General features: G+C 38.2%; 1 protein-coding gene across 2 annotated transcripts in view; it reads right to left on the bottom strand.

Annotated features, from left to right (window-relative positions):
• Positions 1 to 20,133, bottom strand: part of LOC111668306 (glypican-6-like) — a 131,477-nt gene that overhangs the window by 46,781 nt on the left and 64,563 nt on the right. For both annotated transcript variants that reach the window (XM_023424331.2, XM_023424332.2), the window contains exon 4: positions 6,163 to 6,328. In XM_023424331.2, the coding sequence (XP_023280099.1) occupies positions 6,163 to 6,328 (166 nt within the window). The remainder of the gene's footprint in view (positions 1 to 6,162; positions 6,329 to 20,133) is intronic.

The raw sequence follows: 20,133 nt of genomic DNA, 5'->3' as shown, positions 1-20,133 counted from the left end.
GTGGATGTTGAGTGACACTGTAGGTTCTTACAGTAAGACAGGTAAAGGATTTACACATCTTGAAGGCCTACACTGTGCAGGAAAGCACCCTGCAAGCTTAGTTTCTGCCAAGCTATCTATATCATTTAAAGTAAAGCACTGGCAGAGAGTTCGTCTTCATAATCTCACACACTTCAGAGAAAGTCCTTCTTGGAGGACAGAAAAATGTTGGCTTGAATTCTCGTGAACTGGTGGGTTGTGGGGAGATCCAGTTACACTGGGACACAATCCATGCAATTAAAAAGAAATGAGCAAATAAAATCAATGAGGATTGCTTACACTGTGGTGTCAAAGGACTCAACAGAGGACAAGTCAAGCCTATATCTCAATTAGGAGAAATAATGTGTACACAGGCACAGCAGAGCGCATGTAATAATTAAGGGAATACAATGGTATTTACAAACCACCTCTCATTTAAAGCTAGAAGGAGTTCATTACTTTCACAATGAATCAGTTAAAATAGAACTGACTGTTCCCTGAGACCCGCTCAATTACGGTTGCTACGACCGTCAGTCTTCCCATTCTCGCGGGGCACATAGACTGATAACAATAGTGGAGTTAACTACTTGAACTTCTTAGTCATTTTTTTGCAACAACGGGTTCTTGACTTCAGACGGAGATAGGCAAAAGTAGGCTTCTTATTTTGTCCATTTTAACGGCTGAAATGAAAACTGTAACTGACGGGCTGGAGTTTATCGGCTGTTAGCTATAGGCAGCTAAATAAGCTCACGTTAGCTCCAGGAGTTGATTGTGTCCGAAATCCGCTCATTCACTACTCACTATATAATCAACACTGAGCTCAATAGTAAGCGGTAAATAGAGATTTGGGACACTTAACGATCATCATCATTTTGCATCATCAAAGACAGCTGCTGAATCACACAATGGTATTTTTCACATTTCTAAAGTGTACATGCCATGTAGATTATGCTACTTTTTAGAGGCACTATATATTGGATAAATTTACACACAGAATTTGGATCCCTGCTGACAATGGGTGAGAGGCGGAGCACCCCCTGGTTTCCCCCCAGACAGGTCACCAGTCTAACAACCATCCATGCTCACAATCACTCCTATAGTCACCCGTTAACTTAAGCCGCATGTCTCTGGACCACGTGAGGAAGCCAGAGTAGCTTCAGGGAACCCACACATGCACGGGGAGAACGAAAGGGCCCCGTCCGACCGGCAGGTTCCAACCAAAAACCGTCTTGCTGTGAGGCGACCGTGCTAACCACTAATTAGCTGCCTGTTTATCAAACAGTAAATTAAAATCTACCATTCATTTTAGCCACGTGTAGCTGAGATTATTATGTCAAAACTGGCATTGAACATGGTGTAAGCCTGAAAAACAGTAGCGTGTGAATAACTGTCTAACCCTCTCTATCTCTTTTTCTCTCAAAGGGTATTTTAACAAGGTGCTGACAAGAAAAATGATAATGATGTGTCTGTCATGATGCAGAGCTGGGCAAATTTGTCATGATGGCAGGTGACTGATGGTGTGGTAGCATCCATTGGCCAAACCATGAATTCCTTCCTGAACATTTGAACACAAACACACACATACACACACAAACACACACTCAAAAGCCGGGATGGCTAGAATCACTCCGAACAGGTACGAGCAGGCATATGACATCCTTTCTCAGGTTTGTGCCCATTGTTCACTGACAGTCTGTCTCCCATTCAAAGCCTGGAAAGCATGGAGTCATTACACTAACCTTTACCAACTGTAAACTACTGTACTGTGACTGTAACTTTGAAATGTGTGGCACGGTTGCTGTAATCATTCTTCTTTTCCCTCTGCATAGTGATATGTAGGCTACATCAAAGTATTCACCAAGGTCATTATTGTTTCTATGTTACACAGATTTCAGGAATAAACACAGCAGTGGCACATTTGTTCTACTCCTCCCCTCTAATGTTGGGAAAAGCTGCAGCGTGATACTGACATCTTAATATCCAAACTGTTCGTGTTTAAGTATATATTAAAATCCCTAGTGGCTATTAATTTGTTGGATTGCCTAGAATTTGCTTTCAATCTCAAGCTTGTAAATCTTCTGGATTTTGTTTGATGTTACACTGTGTCTCGTAAATTCTTCTGGATCTTATTGTTGCTCTACGTTAAGAGACATTTTAATGGCTTTGTACAGCAGTTAGAGCTCTTAAGAAACTGTTGACTTCACTGGCTTATAACTAAAATCATGTTCTGTTGTTGTTGCTTTTATTCATTTTCATCCCCTTTGCTTCTTCATTTATTTTCTACTACAGTTTCCAAAAGCCACAGCAAAGTACATTATACAATATTTGAATATAATATTCTGATGTAATTTAAATATATGAATGTGCAGAGAACAGAAAACCATTGATTAAAGATTTTGATTAATTTTGGAAGGGGACAAAATTGTAAAATATTACAATGATTTCAATGCCTTATTATGTGTATTTACCTCATTCATTTACTTTTATGCACAGATAAAAGCGATCTGTTTCTGTAGACTACCAAGAAATACAGTGCATTTGGTGCCAGCATTATTAATAAATAAATAAGTAATCAATTAATTAAATAAATAAATAAAGTCCCTGCAACTACAGTCTGTCAAGAGACACACTATGTCCTCTGTGTTATTCCATCAAAAGATATTCTCTGTGGCAAAATGATGACAGATAAATCCTGATCTTCATTCTCACAACAAAACGGAAAATCAGCAACGCAATGTGACTTTCATGTGTTTAGAGCGAGAGAGAGAGCGAGACAGAGAAAGAGAGAGAGAAATAATGGGGAGCTTTCTATTTACTGTTCTACACTTACCAAAAATTGTCGTCTCTCGACATGTCAGCACCGATAGTTGATGTGTTTTGGGAATGAGGGAACATGCAACAAAAGTTCTGTAAATGTTTCATAGGAAGCAGGAAAACAGCAGCGAGTTCATACAGTGCTACAGTTATGCTCCACGTTGTGCTTACTGAAAACAGAATTTAAAGATTTCTCTGCTACTTCCAACAAGTGTTTGCAATATGTTGCGGTACTTTACAGCTCTGTATTTACATTATGCTTGTGTTTTCACTAAAAAGACATATCTAATGTTTAATGACAGTATGTTTTCACTTGTCTGTGCAGATCTAATGGCATTGATTAAAATCTGATTAATTCAAAATATATTTGCTGTAAAGAAAAATCCTTCTGTAAAGCCATTTTATCAAATGGTAAAATATTATTTTCAACCGTATATGTCAGGTTTGCTGACACTGTCGGCCTGGAAAGGCTTCAAGATTGCTCAATTAGAAATGTTTACATTGAATACTGTGACATTTCCTGCCACATGTGATATTTTTCATAATATTGAGAAAAAAAAATAACACATAATTTTTTTTTTGCAGTCTTGCACAGACTCTGTACCTTAGCATGTTACAAACAAAACTTTAAACAACTGAAATACCTGAAACGGGTTATCATATCTCACAATAATTGGACTGAGGATGTATATTACTATTTGACACATTGTGTCACTGGCAGTCATTATCAAGCAGTTCGACTCAAAGAAAAGAAAAGCCAACTTATTGGTTGTCACTGTGACCATTTTATGTTTTCCTCACTGTAATCACAGTTGACATTTCCATATAATAAATAAGAAGCCTTCTTCACAGCAGCCATTTTGACTCATAATAGCAGGGGAAACACAGGTGTGACTAATAATATTAATGATTTCTTTTTCAGCCATGTCAGTGAACCAGCATGAACAGTAGCACGGCTCTGGAACCAGCTCACCTGAATCAGATGCAGCCAGATTAATGTAATTAATTATAGTTGTGCATTTTTCTGCACCATGAAAATGGCTGCTGAATGTTACAAGCATGCAAACATGTGTATGCACATGTGTATACTGTAGCTTCTAACTGAATTGAGCTCTGGTGTTATGAGGTTAGCTTTAGTTTACTTTAGGAAGGTGTTGTATTATGGGTTGTTAGCAGCAGTAATTTTGCTAGGCTAATGACTACCTACATATCGGAGTTCATTTTAACCAGAAATGGACCAGACAGTCTAATTTGTCAACAGAGTGAGAAACACAGTGTCAGATTTTCATGGCAGCAGATTGTGAGCTAAGCGTCAGTCAGTGTTGACCTACTACCAACACCACTGCTTCCACGTGAAGCAATGAATCCCATCATTCACAAGAAATGTTTGGATATCAACTGTATTTTAATTACCAGTAATTAACTGATTAATGATGTTTTGTTTTCATTGATGTACTACATTTTACCTAAATATAACGATACACTAACAATTTAACCTGGAAATCCCCCATACACTCGGGTTCCCTTGGGTTCTTCAGTGTGTCTTATTTTCAACGAGTTCTCACCAGAAACAGATGTTGCAATAGCCTCTTCAATTTTGATTTGTTCCAACTATGTGAGAATGAGGTAAGTGCAATTTAGTACATTAGGGAGAAAAAAAAAATCCTTATCTGGTTTCAGTTTTCACTTGTTATGGAACAGTGCCGACTTGGCATTGTTCTCTTTTTTTGTAGCCTATGTTTTCAATAAAAGCAGGGAACAAAAAAAAATTATTACATAAATGTCCCCGGTTTAGCTGGATTTAGGAAGATTAGAGACCATTTTCAGACCTCATCTCTCTCTTCTCTCTTGCTGTGGAAGTTTGAAACTAAATAAAAAGCCTTGAGTCTCATTTCTCCTCACAAATCAATGCTGTCAATAGTGACATTTAAGCATGGACAAAGGTAAATGTTATTGACGTTCTTAAAAAATTGAAGGTTGTGCCTCTAATCTAACCTTCTCTAATAAGTGATGATTTGAATGGATGACAATGACAGAATGTGTACCGGCTCAATCCATAAATTTCTATAATGCAAAGATGTGCTCCAGTGGTGAGAACTGACCTGTGATACATTTAGAAGTTGTCTCTGAAAGGCAAATCAATATTTCTTGCAAGCTGCACAGTAAGCAAATCGAAGTTCTTTAGCAACAGATAATGAATACAAAATGTCAGTAGATATCAAAAAATGAGTCTTTCACGGTGAAAATAAACATCCCTTGGGTTCTACATTTCTAATTATAATACCCTCAACAACACTGTCTTTACAAAGCAAAAAAAAACCATCTGCACAAAAACTGGTTCAAAATTAAAAATCCTATTTTTCTACACCTCTAGGGTGTTTTTGTCGAACCAGATTCATCATTCTGTTGCAACAACAGCTTCTCCCATTACTGTCAAGCACAGCGTCCCTTTGCAGCAATAGATTTGCCTCTTCACAACTGAACAAGACACTAACTTTTTAACACATGTCATAAAGCTGTGAGACATTTCATTCAGTGCATGGGGGCCTGTGTTGATCTGAGACTTCAGACGTGCCATCGGAGAGAACAAGCAGTACGTCATATGATGGTTTCTCCAACGACAGGCCTGTCACAAAACAGCCAAAAGCTTAGAAATGCAGTTCACTTGACATGGAGTCTTCAGGGATGTCTCTAAAAGAAAAAAAAAACAGAAAAAAAAAAAAAAAAAACGTCGCCCCATTTTATAAAAAAATCTGTGAGTATGGGTGGGAGGATGGGATTGGGGTACATAACAAATAAAGCATTGGCCTACAAAAGATCCAGAGGGAGCACTCTATGTGCCTCCTTGGTATCCATTTAACAGGAGGGCTTACAGCAGCCAGCTACTTACAGCCTAACTGAAGTGCTATATTACTCACCAAGCTCAGCTGGAAACACTATAGAAAATGTGTTTGCCTAGGATCTGCTCTCCTTTATCAATCCCAAACAGCAGGGACCAAAGCTTTAAGCACTATGCCAGGGTTCCAGCAATAGCAAACAACATTTCAGACAGAAAAAAAAGAAGGAATGGTTGCACAAATAAGATTTCAGTTTTGTCTCCGTAAATCCTTTAAAGCTGAATCTAAAACAGCACATCCTACTGAAGTCCCACAGAGACTATTCAAAGACACTTGCCTGGGAAAAGTAACATGCAGGCAGGCAGGCGAGACAGACAGACAGACAGACAGACAGACAGACAGACAGACAGACAGACAGACAGACAGACAGACACCTACAAAAGATTTCAAAGAGGAAATGACAAATGAATCAGAGTCTTTTTTTTTTTCTTACCGATGAAGAGGTTCCATTCAGGATCTAGGTCTGCCTGGTTTGCTAGACAGCCCCTCATGACGTTGTGACAGTAGTTGTGACAGGGTTTCAGCCCGGGCAGGCCACGGCAGTATGGACAATACAGCATCTTTGTCAAGGCTCGGGCACATGCTGGCACTACATTCACCTGTGAGACAAAGAGACGCTGTTCAGTTACGTCAGGTCTTTTCAAGCTCATCACACCTCAGTCATTGTTTTATGGCATGCTGACATTATGATTCCTAACATGGAGAGAGAAGTTTTCATAAAAATGTTTCTTAAAAAACAGAATGATGTTACACGCAGCAAGGGATATTTTCATAATTTTTTACAAAACATCATGAGGTTTCCACAGTAACCGCTGCAAACCACAGTCAGTCAGTGTCTACAATAAGGCATGTAATTCCCACTTGAAACTTCAGGGGAGACAAACATCTCCACACTACATCACATCTTCTGAAGCCTGAAATGTGAAAACCCACCAGATAAAACTGTATGACAAGACAAGGTTTACAACTCTGTCCATCTCGATTCCTTGTGAAGGCTGTGCCTTTTGTTGTTGGGCCATGTCATTGTACCGGCTTGAGTGAAAGCGACAGGATTCTCACTTCTGCTTCCCTTCAGAGGTGGGGATGCAGAACGAACAGTACATCTGATAATTGGCCTGTCAGCCTCTGTATTCATGCTTGACTTTAGATTTTGTCCATCCAACACTCTTGAGACTGCTGGAGTTTGTGTCTGTGTGTGTGTGTGTGTCAGTGTGTGTGCGGGGGGAAGGTTGGTTATATTCAGTGGTAGTGTAGTGGTCAGTGGTAGTCATATGAAGGACCAGCCAACTGAAGAGCATCTTTAACCAATTTACCCATCACAGAAAAAATATCTGAAGACATGGTTTAAAAAAAAAAGAAAAAGAATGAAATCTAATTATGGAGAAATTCAATGTTCATTCATCAGAGCAAAATAGTAATTTGTTTTTTCTTAGCCTCGGGTTGAATCAAATCACTTTTTTTCATACAGCCCAAAATCACAAATGTGTCTTTAAGGGCTTTACAATCTGTACAGCCTCCAACACCTCCACCCTTCAACCCCTGGTCTGAAGACGCCCACACAAAGAAAAACCCTTTCACAGAAGAAAAGGAAGAAGCAACAGGAGGGATCTCCCTTCAAGGACAGACTGACATGCAATAAATGCATAAAAGTTAATACTTAGAAAGAAAAATTAAGCATGTGGTGACAGACAGCAAAAAGCCCAGTGAAATAAATTCTGCTAAAACTGAAGTGGGAGGAAACAAACATCAGTGCACTTTTGTAGCTCCATGGCAACATCTGAGGCTGTGCTACGAGTCTACATCCAGATTCAGTCTGCCTTTCACATTTCAGGTTGCCTTTGATTTTACTGGTACAATGACCAGACCACCTGTGTGTCCGTGTGTGTGTCCGCGTGTGTGTGTGTGTGTGTGTGTGTGTGTGTGAGAGAGGGCGAGAAGAGATGAGAAGAGATGAGACAGAAAATAAGGGAGAGGAGGCGAAAGAGCGACAGAGAGGGAAGAAGACAGAGATGCACCCTATTAATGTATTTGTTTCCACTTCTGCTTGGCAGCCGGTAACAAGGATCAAATGAACCATCTTTGACATTTGCAATCTGCCACTGACATCACGCGATGTCGTGTAAGAAAGTCATTAAAGTAGGTTGGTAGTTGTCAATTTCATTGCTACATGTCATCTGCTGGTATGTGATCTTGTAAATTGTTTACATCACTCTGGGAGTGCGGTTAATTCCTCACAAACAAGGTTCATTTGATTGGACACATTTCACAGCTGGTATGCATGGAAACCATGTACATGTCAGGCATTATCTGGAGATGCGTTAAAAGGGAAATTTTTAAGGATTTATTACTGTACAGCATTTGCCAGCAATTGTAAATCTTTCCTTCTTATATTATTGCATATACATTATATACAAAATATTGTCATGCGTTATAGGTTTATACACACCAGCCTCCACAGCCCCAAGGAGGAGTTACAGTTGTTGACAAATACGTAATAAACACTTACATCTGCTATCAGCTACTTTACAGCTTTACAGTGTTTTAGAAACTATTTAATAAATGATTACATGCTGTTAATGAATTCTAAAAAGGAAGGGGCTTAAAGTAAACTGTTGCCAATTTATGCATTTATATATATTTATTTTTATTACATATTTGTTGTGCCATTGATGTCCACTATCACTGTCATTAGACTTTATGTAGCACATTAACTAGCATCTAATTCTTACATTTTCTCATTCACCGGGAGCGCTGGATTGAGTCCAAAAAAAAAAAAGAAAAAGAAAAAGAAAAAAGAAAAGCAAACAGAGAAAGAACAGGCTGTGGAGAAAGCCAGAGACGCTGCCAAAGACGCAGAGAAACAAACACCAAGGAAACAGAAAGACAGATACAGATGAAACAGACGGAGAGAAAACCGGACAAGACACTAGCAGACAAACAGAAGGAACAGGCAGGTGCTCTTGCCACATTTGGACTGAGAAACACAACCAAGTCCATGCCAACAACAGTGTTTGTTTTGGACAGATCAGCATCTTATTTCCCAAAGAATGTCTACTTGCAAATACACATTTAATGACTTTTACAGTGTTGTATTTTTTTTTTTTTTTTTTAAAGTAGCCTATATGTGTAAGGTTTTGTTATCCTATAGAAACAACCAACCTCAATTGAAAATTTGGCTTTTATATTTATTAATTTACTGAATTAATTACAGAGCTTGCACAGTCTCCAGCGGCAGCCCCCATGGAGCAATAACCTTTAGATTTCACTCTTGCCACAAGTCCCCACTTCTCTTTCTGTATCGACAAAATCAGTATCACACATATAAATCCGTGAGTCAGATCTGATTGCTATATGCAATTCATCAGTCTACTGTAACTGAGACAGGGAGTAGACAGTTTTTAGATTGCACTTCCACTTCCACCCGCATCCTCATGCATCTCCAGCAATCTCTCTCCCTCCGTCCCTCGTCAATGACTCAAACCCCACAGATTAAATATAACATTTTCCTATCAAGCTATTTGAATCATTTTATTTCACCGGCTAATTTGCATATAAATATATTTGCTATGGTGACAGAGGAAAGACAGAGGGAGAGCCGGTCCCTTTTGTTTTCTCTGCTGGCTCAGCCCAGACCAGTCACAGTACCCCGGCAAAGACATTACATCCGGTTTACTCCACAATCATAAAACAAAAACTAGGTGACAGGATGGCTTTGGAATATACTCGCTTACAGTGTAGCCTACTCAACATCAGAAAAACACTACAAATATCTTTCTGTACAATTTAATACCAGCATACTTTTTTTCCCCTTCCAACTTGTACAATAAAGTACAGTATTTATTCATGAGAATATTAAATAATTAAAAAAAGTTCCAGGATTAATCTGTTTCTGTCAATTCAATTAAACTTGGCCCAGTTTCTCGACAGCCTATTTAAGAGACATGAAGGAAACACTGGGAGAATTTCCTTAACTATAGACCTGTTCAACCACGCTCTTTATATCCAGTGTGGCTTTTTTGTGGCAACTAAAGAAAAAATATTTCACACTGCAAATAGGAGGAGTGTTTTAAGCTGCCCTTGAGCTTTGTGAGCCTTTGGAAAATTTGCAAGAAAATGGTGCCTCCTAATGCAATTATCTTACTGGGATTTTTACATCACTGCAGTGACTGTGCCCAGCAGTCGCTGGGTGCCCTGGATGAAGGGTAATCTGATAATCTTGTTAGCACTTATTTACACTTGAGTGGATGGAATATTTCACAGCAGGCTGAGGGCAGGACTGGGGAATGAGATGCCTCAGATCCAGAGAGAGATTAAAACACAAACCTACTCATCTGATGTTTAAGTGCTATGATAACACTGCATGGGGAGCGTGTGTTTGTGTGTGAGTTTTGCAGTGGTGGAGGAAGTATTCAGATCCTCTACTTGAAAAAAAGCAGCAATACTGCAATATAAAAATAATCCACCATAATGCTCCTATATTAAAAAATGTCTCCTATGTAAAAGTACCTAAGTATTATTAGCAAAATGTACTTAAAGTCTCAAAAGTAAAAGTATTCATAATGCAGAAAAAATTACAATACTATATTATATTATTTTATTATTATGCATTAATATATAAGCAGCTTTTTGCTGCTCTAGTTGGCTGAGGTGGAACTGATTTGAACTATTTTATATACTGTTGAATAGTTTATTCTTAGCTGAAACATCACATTTTATAAGCCTTTCATATTTCTTTTTATGTAACTTCCTAATCTGTAAAGTAACTAAAGCTGTCAAAGTCATGTGCATTAAACAGTACAATATTTCTCTCTGCACTGTGGTGATGTAGAAGTATAAAATAGAATGAAATGAAAAGTAAATTACAAGCACTTCAGATTTGTACTTAAAGTGTCTGAGGGGCCATTCTGCATGCAGAGCACTTTCACTTGTAAATTTTTCTGTAAATACTGAGGTACTTCTTTAAAGTAAAAACTTAAATGTCAGACTTGTACTTGTAACAAAGTATTTCCACATTGTTGAATAAGTACTTTTACTACTTTGCAGTGCCTGAGTGAATGTACTTCCAGAAACGAGAGTGAGGTGAGGCATAAACAGCGGCTGACTCATTAGTCTGCTGCTTCGAAAGAGCAGCTTGAAGATGCGGTCAGCTGTTCAGCCAGACTCCTGATGTGAGCATTAACTTTATCGAGGATAAAAAATGTAACATTACAAATGCAATAAGCCTGAGCAATAATAAAGCAAGCCGTTTCTAAATTCATCCCATAAAGGCCACAGTCGGGAGCCATTACACTCACCTGAATTCAATATGAGCGAGAAGACATATCCAAGATAACTAAATCATTATAATAAATTGACGAGGCTCACTATTATACTGTGAAAAAACTCCAAAAGACACTCTTAGAAGGCATCACCTTGTCTATTCGACAGGGTGTTGTCATGCACATATGGCGTGAACTCCCTTTAGGGGTAATAGAGTGGGAAGAACACAAGACGATGGAAATTGCTTTGTGCCACCAAGTAATGAAGTTGTGAAAAATGACAATGACTTTGCAAGTTACCAAGGCCAATCAAGGGGAACACTTGTGGGACAGTGAGGCTGTCGCCAAAAAAAAAAAAAAAATCGTCTCAATAGTTCTGTCATAATTATTGTGACAGGTTGTGTTGCTTTGCACTGATTGGACATGGATGTAAGACCGCATTGCTGCCCCAGCGTCCCCACTCCATTCCACAGCCATTAGTGTCAATGGCAATATGAGTGATCTGTCACTGTGTAAATCAGACTACCATCTGCTTACACGCGAAACATGTGCCTGGCCGCAGAAAACGTCTGCGGAAAAACTTCACTCAAGGTCTCGTTTCCTCTTAACCGGATATTACATTTCAGGGATGTTGCTATAAAAATCAATGAAAAAATTAATTTCTCATATACTAATACTAATACTGTCAGAATGAAACATAAAACTTCAGAATTTATGCAGTAAAATAAGTATTATGGTATAGCTATATTTGCTTTTTTGTTGTGCTTTATGTTTTCAAGAAAAGCTCATAAAGCACACCTGCCAACATTCAGGAAGATTTACAACAGAGCTCTCTGGTGCTTATGTAAATAATTGTACTTAAAAATAAAAGATTCATATAATTTAATTTAGCGAGACTTAATACCAGTTTTCAGAGAGTAATACTGTATCTGTTCTCCATTGCATTTAACTGTCTTGCTTGACTTATTTGCACATGGGATGGGCTCATAAAATTCGATGCCTTGTTCGAGTTTAACTTTAGTGGGGTAGTTCAGATCAGACACGTCACACAGGTCAAGACATCAATGTGATTCTCTCCAGCTTGAACAGAAAGTGCAGTTCTGGGTAACTCAGGTGACACAGGCAGCATAAAAGTCCAAAGGAACAAGTCTGCTACAGTGCAATAATCTGTCACATATTCTGTATTGAAGAACAACTTGACCAGAGATCAAAGACAAAATTTTACATTCCCAAAGCAAAAATTCAGCTTAAATTATTTAAATTTCTGAAGAAAAAAAAAAAACGGATTTATTATCATATATATTAATTCATTAATAGATAGTTTATATATGTATATTAATAGAAGTTTGTATATGTATATTACATCTACAGTTAAACCAACATCTTATTGAACGGTTATTCTCTTTACTAGACTTCTCCATAACCATGTTGACTTTAATTAATGAGAAATTGAAAGCATATAATCCAACAAACATTACATGGTTAAACACGTTCATAATGCTTGGGCACATCGAGTCCTTGCAGAAACGAGCTGGTCAAAGAGGCAACAAAAGGAGCGGTTGAGGGAACATGGGAACAATTTTTGTGATGAACGAGCTCTATGGTAATGCCTTGTAAAAACTGTCCTCTCCAGAAAAGCATTGCTTTTCCTTTAAGCATGAAGGTGATCTGACTTTAACCAAATGGTTTTAGTTGCCTAAACATAGCCACATCTTAATCACAAGGGTGCCAGAGCAGAAAATGCTCATATGGGTCCTTGTGGAAGGTGCAGACAAATGGCCTATTTTGTTGTTTAAGTGTGCAGATTTGTTGGGACTCTGACACCACTGTTCAGTTCCATGTGTGTGTATATAATCTTAAAGTACTCTGCTGTCTCAAGTGTACCTAAAAAATGTAGAGTATACTTTAAATTATGGATTGTTGATTGAATAGTGTAAAGTTACATTTAAAAAATGACGAAACCGGTAGGTGTTGATCCAGCTGAAATGCATTTGTGCATTTCTTGACGATACACAGCTTGATAGAAAAGCTCTCACAAATACCCACACAAACAGATGGAGATACACTGACATATTTGTCGTTCCAAACCACAAAGATGCCAATTCACAAATATATTCAGACTGAGAGGGTAGTTAAAATAAGCAAATTGGTAAACTTGAGATAAAAAATTAATCCTTTAGTACATACAGTCACTGACAGGGGCCAACATGACAGTGCATGCACTTAAGTTGTCATTGATAATAAACCACGGTCTGTAGCACTTTGTACTTTGACTAATCACGTCTCCTTTGTATGCTTCTCTGTGAACTTCGAGAGTCTCCCTCCACTCAGCATGTTAAATGTAAGACGGAGCCAAACACAATTCCACAGAGGCTGCACTAAAATCAGTCGCTGTCAAATCAATGAATGTCTGAGACTGACAGAATAATCCACATGTGAGCAGCTGTGCCTCCATGAAACAACACAGTGGTACTTGGCGGGCCCCTGCGACCCTCACTAGTCAGCACAAGTGTCTGTCTTTGGGGCGGTGCACGGGATCACCCGTTGATCGACCCTGACATATACCATGTTAGGTGGCATGTCTAGGGCAGCAGTTGGGACTGTTTCTTTAATCTACCAAGACAAGTGCAAACACATTAAAAGCCAAGCCCACGCTACTCGATGACAAGGAACAGCGCACCATGAGCCATTCACCATTTCTAGTGGGGACAAAACCCGCATGCACTATATTGTTATCCATCTGCCGTGCTGCCTCCTGGATTAAAGCGCAGCACTCACTCTGTGTCCATCTGACTCTGTGGGTCTGCAGCTCAGCCTGAATGTCAGGGGCAAACAGGTCTCATGTGGCTGCCAAGAAACCTCTGGACAAATGTCACAACATCGGCGCTGACAGCCTTCTCTAAGTGCTTGTTAAATAAAGATGTGGTGCCATTCACTTGAAATCAAGGTGCAAAAAAGTAGTCATAGGATATGATCTGGGTTGGTACAGTCAGATGATGCGACATATTTTCATAGTTGTTGGATAAGACAGATGGGTGAAGGTTTTTTTTTTCTTCCAAAATTTGATGGATATTTTTTTTCTTTTTTTTTTTTGTCAATTTTCCATCCTTGTTGTGTGTTTTGTTCGAAATGTCCTCCCACTCCGTATGAGGCTGACTGAGTCTGTATCTTTTGGAATTTCCAGTATAAAATGGAGGAGAGCAATACAGCAGAGAGGGGTATACAGTATATGTCTTTATTATTCTTTCATATCATGTCCTTGTATTTCAGACCACATGCTGTCTCTCATTTTTTCCAACATTCTGCAGTTCACCACAGATCAAAATCTTTTAATTAAAAAGGGACATCTTTGGTGCAGCACATTTCCCGATGATGTGCCAACCTTTTTGAGCCAGTTGCCATCTGCTGTCACAGCACTGTAGCTGAGGCCTTATCCCCAGCAAGCTGTGTGAGCTGTGAGCCAGCGAGAGGGAAGGAGACAGACAGAGGGAAAGGGAGAGAGAGAAGTTTGTCTGTAGAAACGGACCTCAGCTGAGAAACAAGGATGGACCGCACTCTCACATGGAGGGGTGTCACTTAGTCTGCCCTGAGCAGAATCTGCCGTCAAATTGTTCTAGTTCACTTTGTGGCTGTGCTACTTCTGCATCACAATAAAGACACTCAACCACATGTGACTCTACTAGTTACATGAAGGACAGTGTAATACATCTAATCAGATACATATATATAGCCTACAAGCCTATTGTGTGCTTGAAATTTTCTTTAATCTAGTAACAGTTATTTGCATGATTGATTAACCATCCATTTATTTTCTTCCATTACTTGATTAGTAGTTTTTATATATATATATATATATTTAAATATATAAGATGTATATATATGAAAAGAAACATCCAACCCAATTTGAATCTCATGCGACGTCATCAGTCAGTCAGACTTTCTCAAATGCAAGAACAAAACCCAAATATTCAGTTTAAAGGGATATCAGATGCAAAAACTAGAATGTACTGAAACGATAAATCCATTATCAAAATAGCTTCCTATTCATATAGATTAATCAACTACTCATTGCAGTTCTACAATAATTCTTTAGAATCCAATAGGAGGCAAATTCTTGGTGATATGCTTGACGCTTTCTTTGTGTCATTTAATATTATACAAAACCCCTCTGAAATACTCAGTGAATCCAGGTTTGGTTTGCTACTGTGTAGCAGGTGCGGGGGACATGTTTTTCAACAGCACAACAATGAAAGAATACAAACTTGCAAAGACAATGGTGGTGTATCCCAGCACACCTGCTGTTTTCTTTCATTTAAGCAAAGTGTCTTATGCAAAAAGGGGTAGTGTACTCAAAAAGTTAGTATATAAACTAAAAAAAGCTTGATTTTTGAAAGAGCTTTTGATGAACACTATTGTCCCACAATTCATTGCACATAGGAAACAGAGGAGCTCCTCAGAGCTGCAATAAAATTAAAATAAATTGCAGGTAGTGGTGGGACATCTAGAGAAAGGAGCAGTATATCATCAGAAGAAACATTTTGCTTTCTTTACTGAATTGAATTGAGTGGTATTCAAGGCTGACGTTTGTTTTACACCAACTGCAACAACAGTACGCTACTACTTCTACTACACTGCGTACAAATGAGATATAGTATGGAACAGAGACACAGCTTGTTAACATGTTACATTATTCTGCTAAAGTGAAAAGAAATTTCAGTCAATCAGATTTGACACACAAGTAGTATGTTAGTCATCAACACAGTTCAGGTTTCCATGACTTTACGTAGAATACACTTCACTGTTTTGCCTTGACAGTGAGTGGGCTACATTGAGATGTGGCAGTGAAAAGTAGGAAAAAAAAAAAAAAGACACGCAAGAAAACCTATGGAAACCACATGGAAACACTGGTATTTTTCACATGTCAGCAAAGGCTCAGTAATTTGGCAGAGCATTAATCTAAGGTAAATGTTGCATAAAGATTAGAAACTGCCTTGGAGCTTAATGTTAAATTATCTGACAGTTCGTGGTAGGAAATGAGTGTATAATGAGATCAACATGACGGTATAAGCCATCAGGAAAAACAAATCCCTCAGTACAAAATACCCTACTTCCTTCCATCATCATGACTAAATATGCACCATGGACTAGGCCAGCTTCCCGTGCATATGCAGAGTGAGTGATAAGTGCTCTAAATGCCTGAACTTTAAACCGTTCAAAAGGTCCAAATCCCTGCAATCTTCTCTAAAGCAGGTCTTAATGTGGTTGGACTATGTTTTAAGTACCCCCAGGATAAAACTCTTAATGGTCATCATAAACTGTAATCCAGAGAGATTCTACTCTTAATCCAGGATCGACGTCCAGGAAACTGTTCAGTGCAAGTCGAGTCCAATCCCATTTTATGGGGTGATATCTCTGCTGTTCGGACTTCACTGGCATACAGAAATGTCTGTTAGCAGTAATTATGTGTGGCTCATCACAGTCACTGCATCATCCTGTGTTAAAGTAACATGGAAAATTGAACAGACAGATGGTTGAAAGCAGCCATTTCTTATAACAAGACTAGGTCAAAAGCTACTATATGACTAGACTGTGTATGTTCAATATGCAAAATTGAGGAAAACTGTTGTGAAACTGCTGTAACTGCTGTAACCGCTGTGGAAAGTAGCTAAAGCCTGCTGGAAAAGTCGCTACATGTTGCTAGATGATGCAACAGGCTAATTGCACATTCATGACATGATCGCATTTTGATATATGATAAAATTCCTTTTGGAAGATGAAATTTGGTCTCAGAGTTGAAATTCAATATTAGTTGCTGCTAGTTTGTCTGAGAAGGTGAAGCTGAAAAAATAATAAATACATGATTTGTTGGACAGTTTAACAAAAATGCTGCCGTTGTGGACTCTGGGTTTGTTACACATACAGATATACCACCACATTTCAGCAAAAATAAATAAATATATATAAATTAAAATAAACAGAGGCAGTGCAGTTCTAATTCAATTTCATCTTTAAACAGACTGGATATCAAGAGTATCTTTTACTAGACTAACTACCAATTCCATTTTGTCAGTGAAAAAGTTTGTTTGTGGAGCTTTGAGTTATTTAGTCACAGCACTGCCATGTACAGTTGTGTCGAAGTGTAATCACCAGTGCCGAGCTGAGCTGCTGATATTAGCAAAAATGCTGCTGTTCCAATTGCAAATAATCCTCCCATTCTCGGGAGTCTGGACGTCTGAGTTGAACTTGCACCGTTCACTCTCTTTAGTACAGCAGTCTGAGCTTGGCGTGCAACATTATACAGGAAGGTCCGTTTGTCACAGCAGTCCAGCTAGGAGATGTGTTGGAGCACCATTTGGTCATGACTGATCTGCTAAGATAACAGAAACTGCTGAATGACCCTCAAAGCAAAACACTCATTTCTGAGTAATTGCAGCAGTAACGCCACAAAAGTGTAGCATTCTGGCATATAAGTACATAAATTCTTGTCGCTTATGGCTATAAAATTGAACAGAAATTGCCTTTTGCATAGTACTGTGCTTACACCTAAGAAGTGAGAAATTGGCATGTTCTCTGAGATTGTGTTGTGACGAGATGCAAGTGGCTTTTTGTCGCTGAAAGCGGCGAGTACCAAAGGTGATTCTTAGGTCAAGGTGATTTGTCATGCCGAGCAACTTTTCACCTCGAGTTCCGCGGCTGTTCACCAGCCTGACAGCCTTCAGCTATGCCACACTGTTTCCTGGCTCCACTTCATAATTGATGAGGAAGCAGGGAATATGGGATTTGATCCAGAGTGATGGTGCCTTTTAAGTCTAAGACAGATGTATAGAGGTTCTCATTTTAACTCTTCATCTGAAATAGCTATGCCACTGAGGACTGGTGGAAAGCTAGCTCAGTGGCAAGCTAAAAGACAATAATAAACAATTTAGGATGAATACCTCTTTGGAGATGATACATGACAGCAGTGTACAGTGGGGAGGATATAGTACTTTAATATGTACATACTATCTGCATTATAGACACATTAAAAACAAGACTAGGTCAAAATCTAGTATATGCCTGGACTGTGTATGGTCAATGTGTGAAATTGGATATAGTTGAAAACTGTTGTAGAACCACTTTAAACAACTACAATTTTCAATGGAAAGAAACAGAAGATGGCTCTAAAAATTTTGCCTAGGTTTACCAAAAAGTTGCTAGATGGTGTAACTTTGTCAGTCAGTCAGTCATGTTCGTGTTTAGGACGGCCTCACTGTTGGGGTCGAGCCAACACAATCAATGAGTGTCTCACACACCGGCTGAAGTACATAAGGAATTACTGCGGTTTTTCTAAAAATATTTGATGTTCTGAATATCCAGTTTATACAATTAACAGTCGCCAGAATTTAAAGCTTGTAATATTTTAGGCATTTCTACGAACAAGCAATTAATAATCTCAAATGAATCACATATTTGTTTGGCCAAAGTAAAAAAAAATGTAGTATTGGTTAAATTCAACACTGTACCCAAGTGTATTTAGTTCTGTTCTGGGTTGGTGTTCTGGGTACTTTTATTTAAATGTAAAAAATACCTGTCAATGTGGTCAAATCCCTATAGTTCTTATATAATGCACTTACTTAAATTCACAATCTACCCAGTAAACCTCCAACATAAGAATGAATAATGTTCTTTCTCAAACTGAGCATATTTCATTTTTTTTTTTTGCCCTCTCACTCTTGTTCCTACTTTCTTTCTTCTTTCCTCTTCAGACATTCTATCTCCCCTATTGAACTGAAAGCCATAGCAGGTTTCAAGCTAAAAAGCAGATTAAAAGGAATCAGATCGCTGCCAAACTCTGAAGACATTTTTAAAACTGCTGTTTGAACTTGAAAAAAAGTGAAAAAGTACAGTTTTATATAATTTGTGTCTAACTGCAGGTGAAGAATATTGATTTTGGTAGGGTCAGAATCTGGGTCAGACTGAATCTGTCATTATGATCTATCAGTAACTGAATGAAATTAGTAGGTGAATAAACACTCTAAAATACCTGATTGCAGTCTCTATTTTTAAATGTTTTTCTATATGTTTTTAACATTTTCAAGAAATTAGTAGTAAGTAGTATTTTCCCTGTTCATAAACGTCCTACTAGGTACTATAAAGTGTAAACTGTAACCAAATCAAATGTAATACATGTTGATGATGGATTTAACTGGGGAAGAAAACAAAGACTTTTTTAAAGTTTGTGGAACTAAGCTTTCTAAGCCCTCGCCCTCCACCATTTTGTCCAGTGTTTTTCAGGACACTTTGCATTAAACTTAAAAGAAAATTAAATGTTGAAATTTAAATGCAAATAACTTTGGCAACTAGTTTTAATATTTATGCCAGTTTTTGCATCCATTTCATAAAGTGAAGCAATGCAGTGTGCCACCAACAGCAAACAGCTTTGGTTACATAATTCTTTCAGTTTAAACATCCATTGCATAACTTTCTGTGTTTAACATGGAATTAGAAAACATATCCACTAAGCCTTTAAAAACACATTTTAATCTCCAGTGTTTGCAAATGCCTCGAAAACATATTTATTTATCAGAAACTTATCAACCAATTTCCCAATCCAAACCATAAACAACACCACCAGTACAGAAAAACAATGTTGTCAAAATTATCAAATTAACTGTCAGCATGGAAAATGTCATACATTTTCCTGATACGTTGTTATAAAATCAAAAGAAATGAGAACAGAAAAGAGAGACACTCCAAACACAACCACATGAGAAATCTCGGGGGAAATGTGCTTTAATCTTTCCTCTTTGGCAAAGCTTTGCTCTCTGCGGGCGATTCTACTGAAATGTGGAACATACAGTGTACTGTGTGCAGCACCACCCTTATGAAAAAATGCCTCACAATGGGCACCACACAGAGAGATAAAGTGCATAAAAAAAAAACAATGCATGTTCTTTATTTCTGATCTTTTAATAAGTAATTCACATGCAATCTAATTCAGTATGATGTTAAGACCACATAAGGGGTTTGATAGAATTGAGAGTGTATAAAAGTATGAACACTGCAGTTAAATCAAAAAGGTGTGGATGGACAGACCATTGGTACTGTGTGTATACTTTGGGTACAGTATGTACAGCAGACAGACAAAACAGATGTGAATAATTGAA

Source organism: Seriola lalandi, unplaced genomic scaffold, assembly GCF_002814215.2.
Source record: "Seriola lalandi dorsalis isolate HSWRI2012SDOR001 ecotype SW California unplaced genomic scaffold, Sedor1 jcf7180002054735, whole genome shotgun sequence".
NCBI lineage: Eukaryota > Metazoa > Chordata > Actinopteri > Carangiformes > Carangidae > Seriola > Seriola lalandi.
This window is presented reverse-complemented; position numbering and strand designations above follow the sequence as displayed.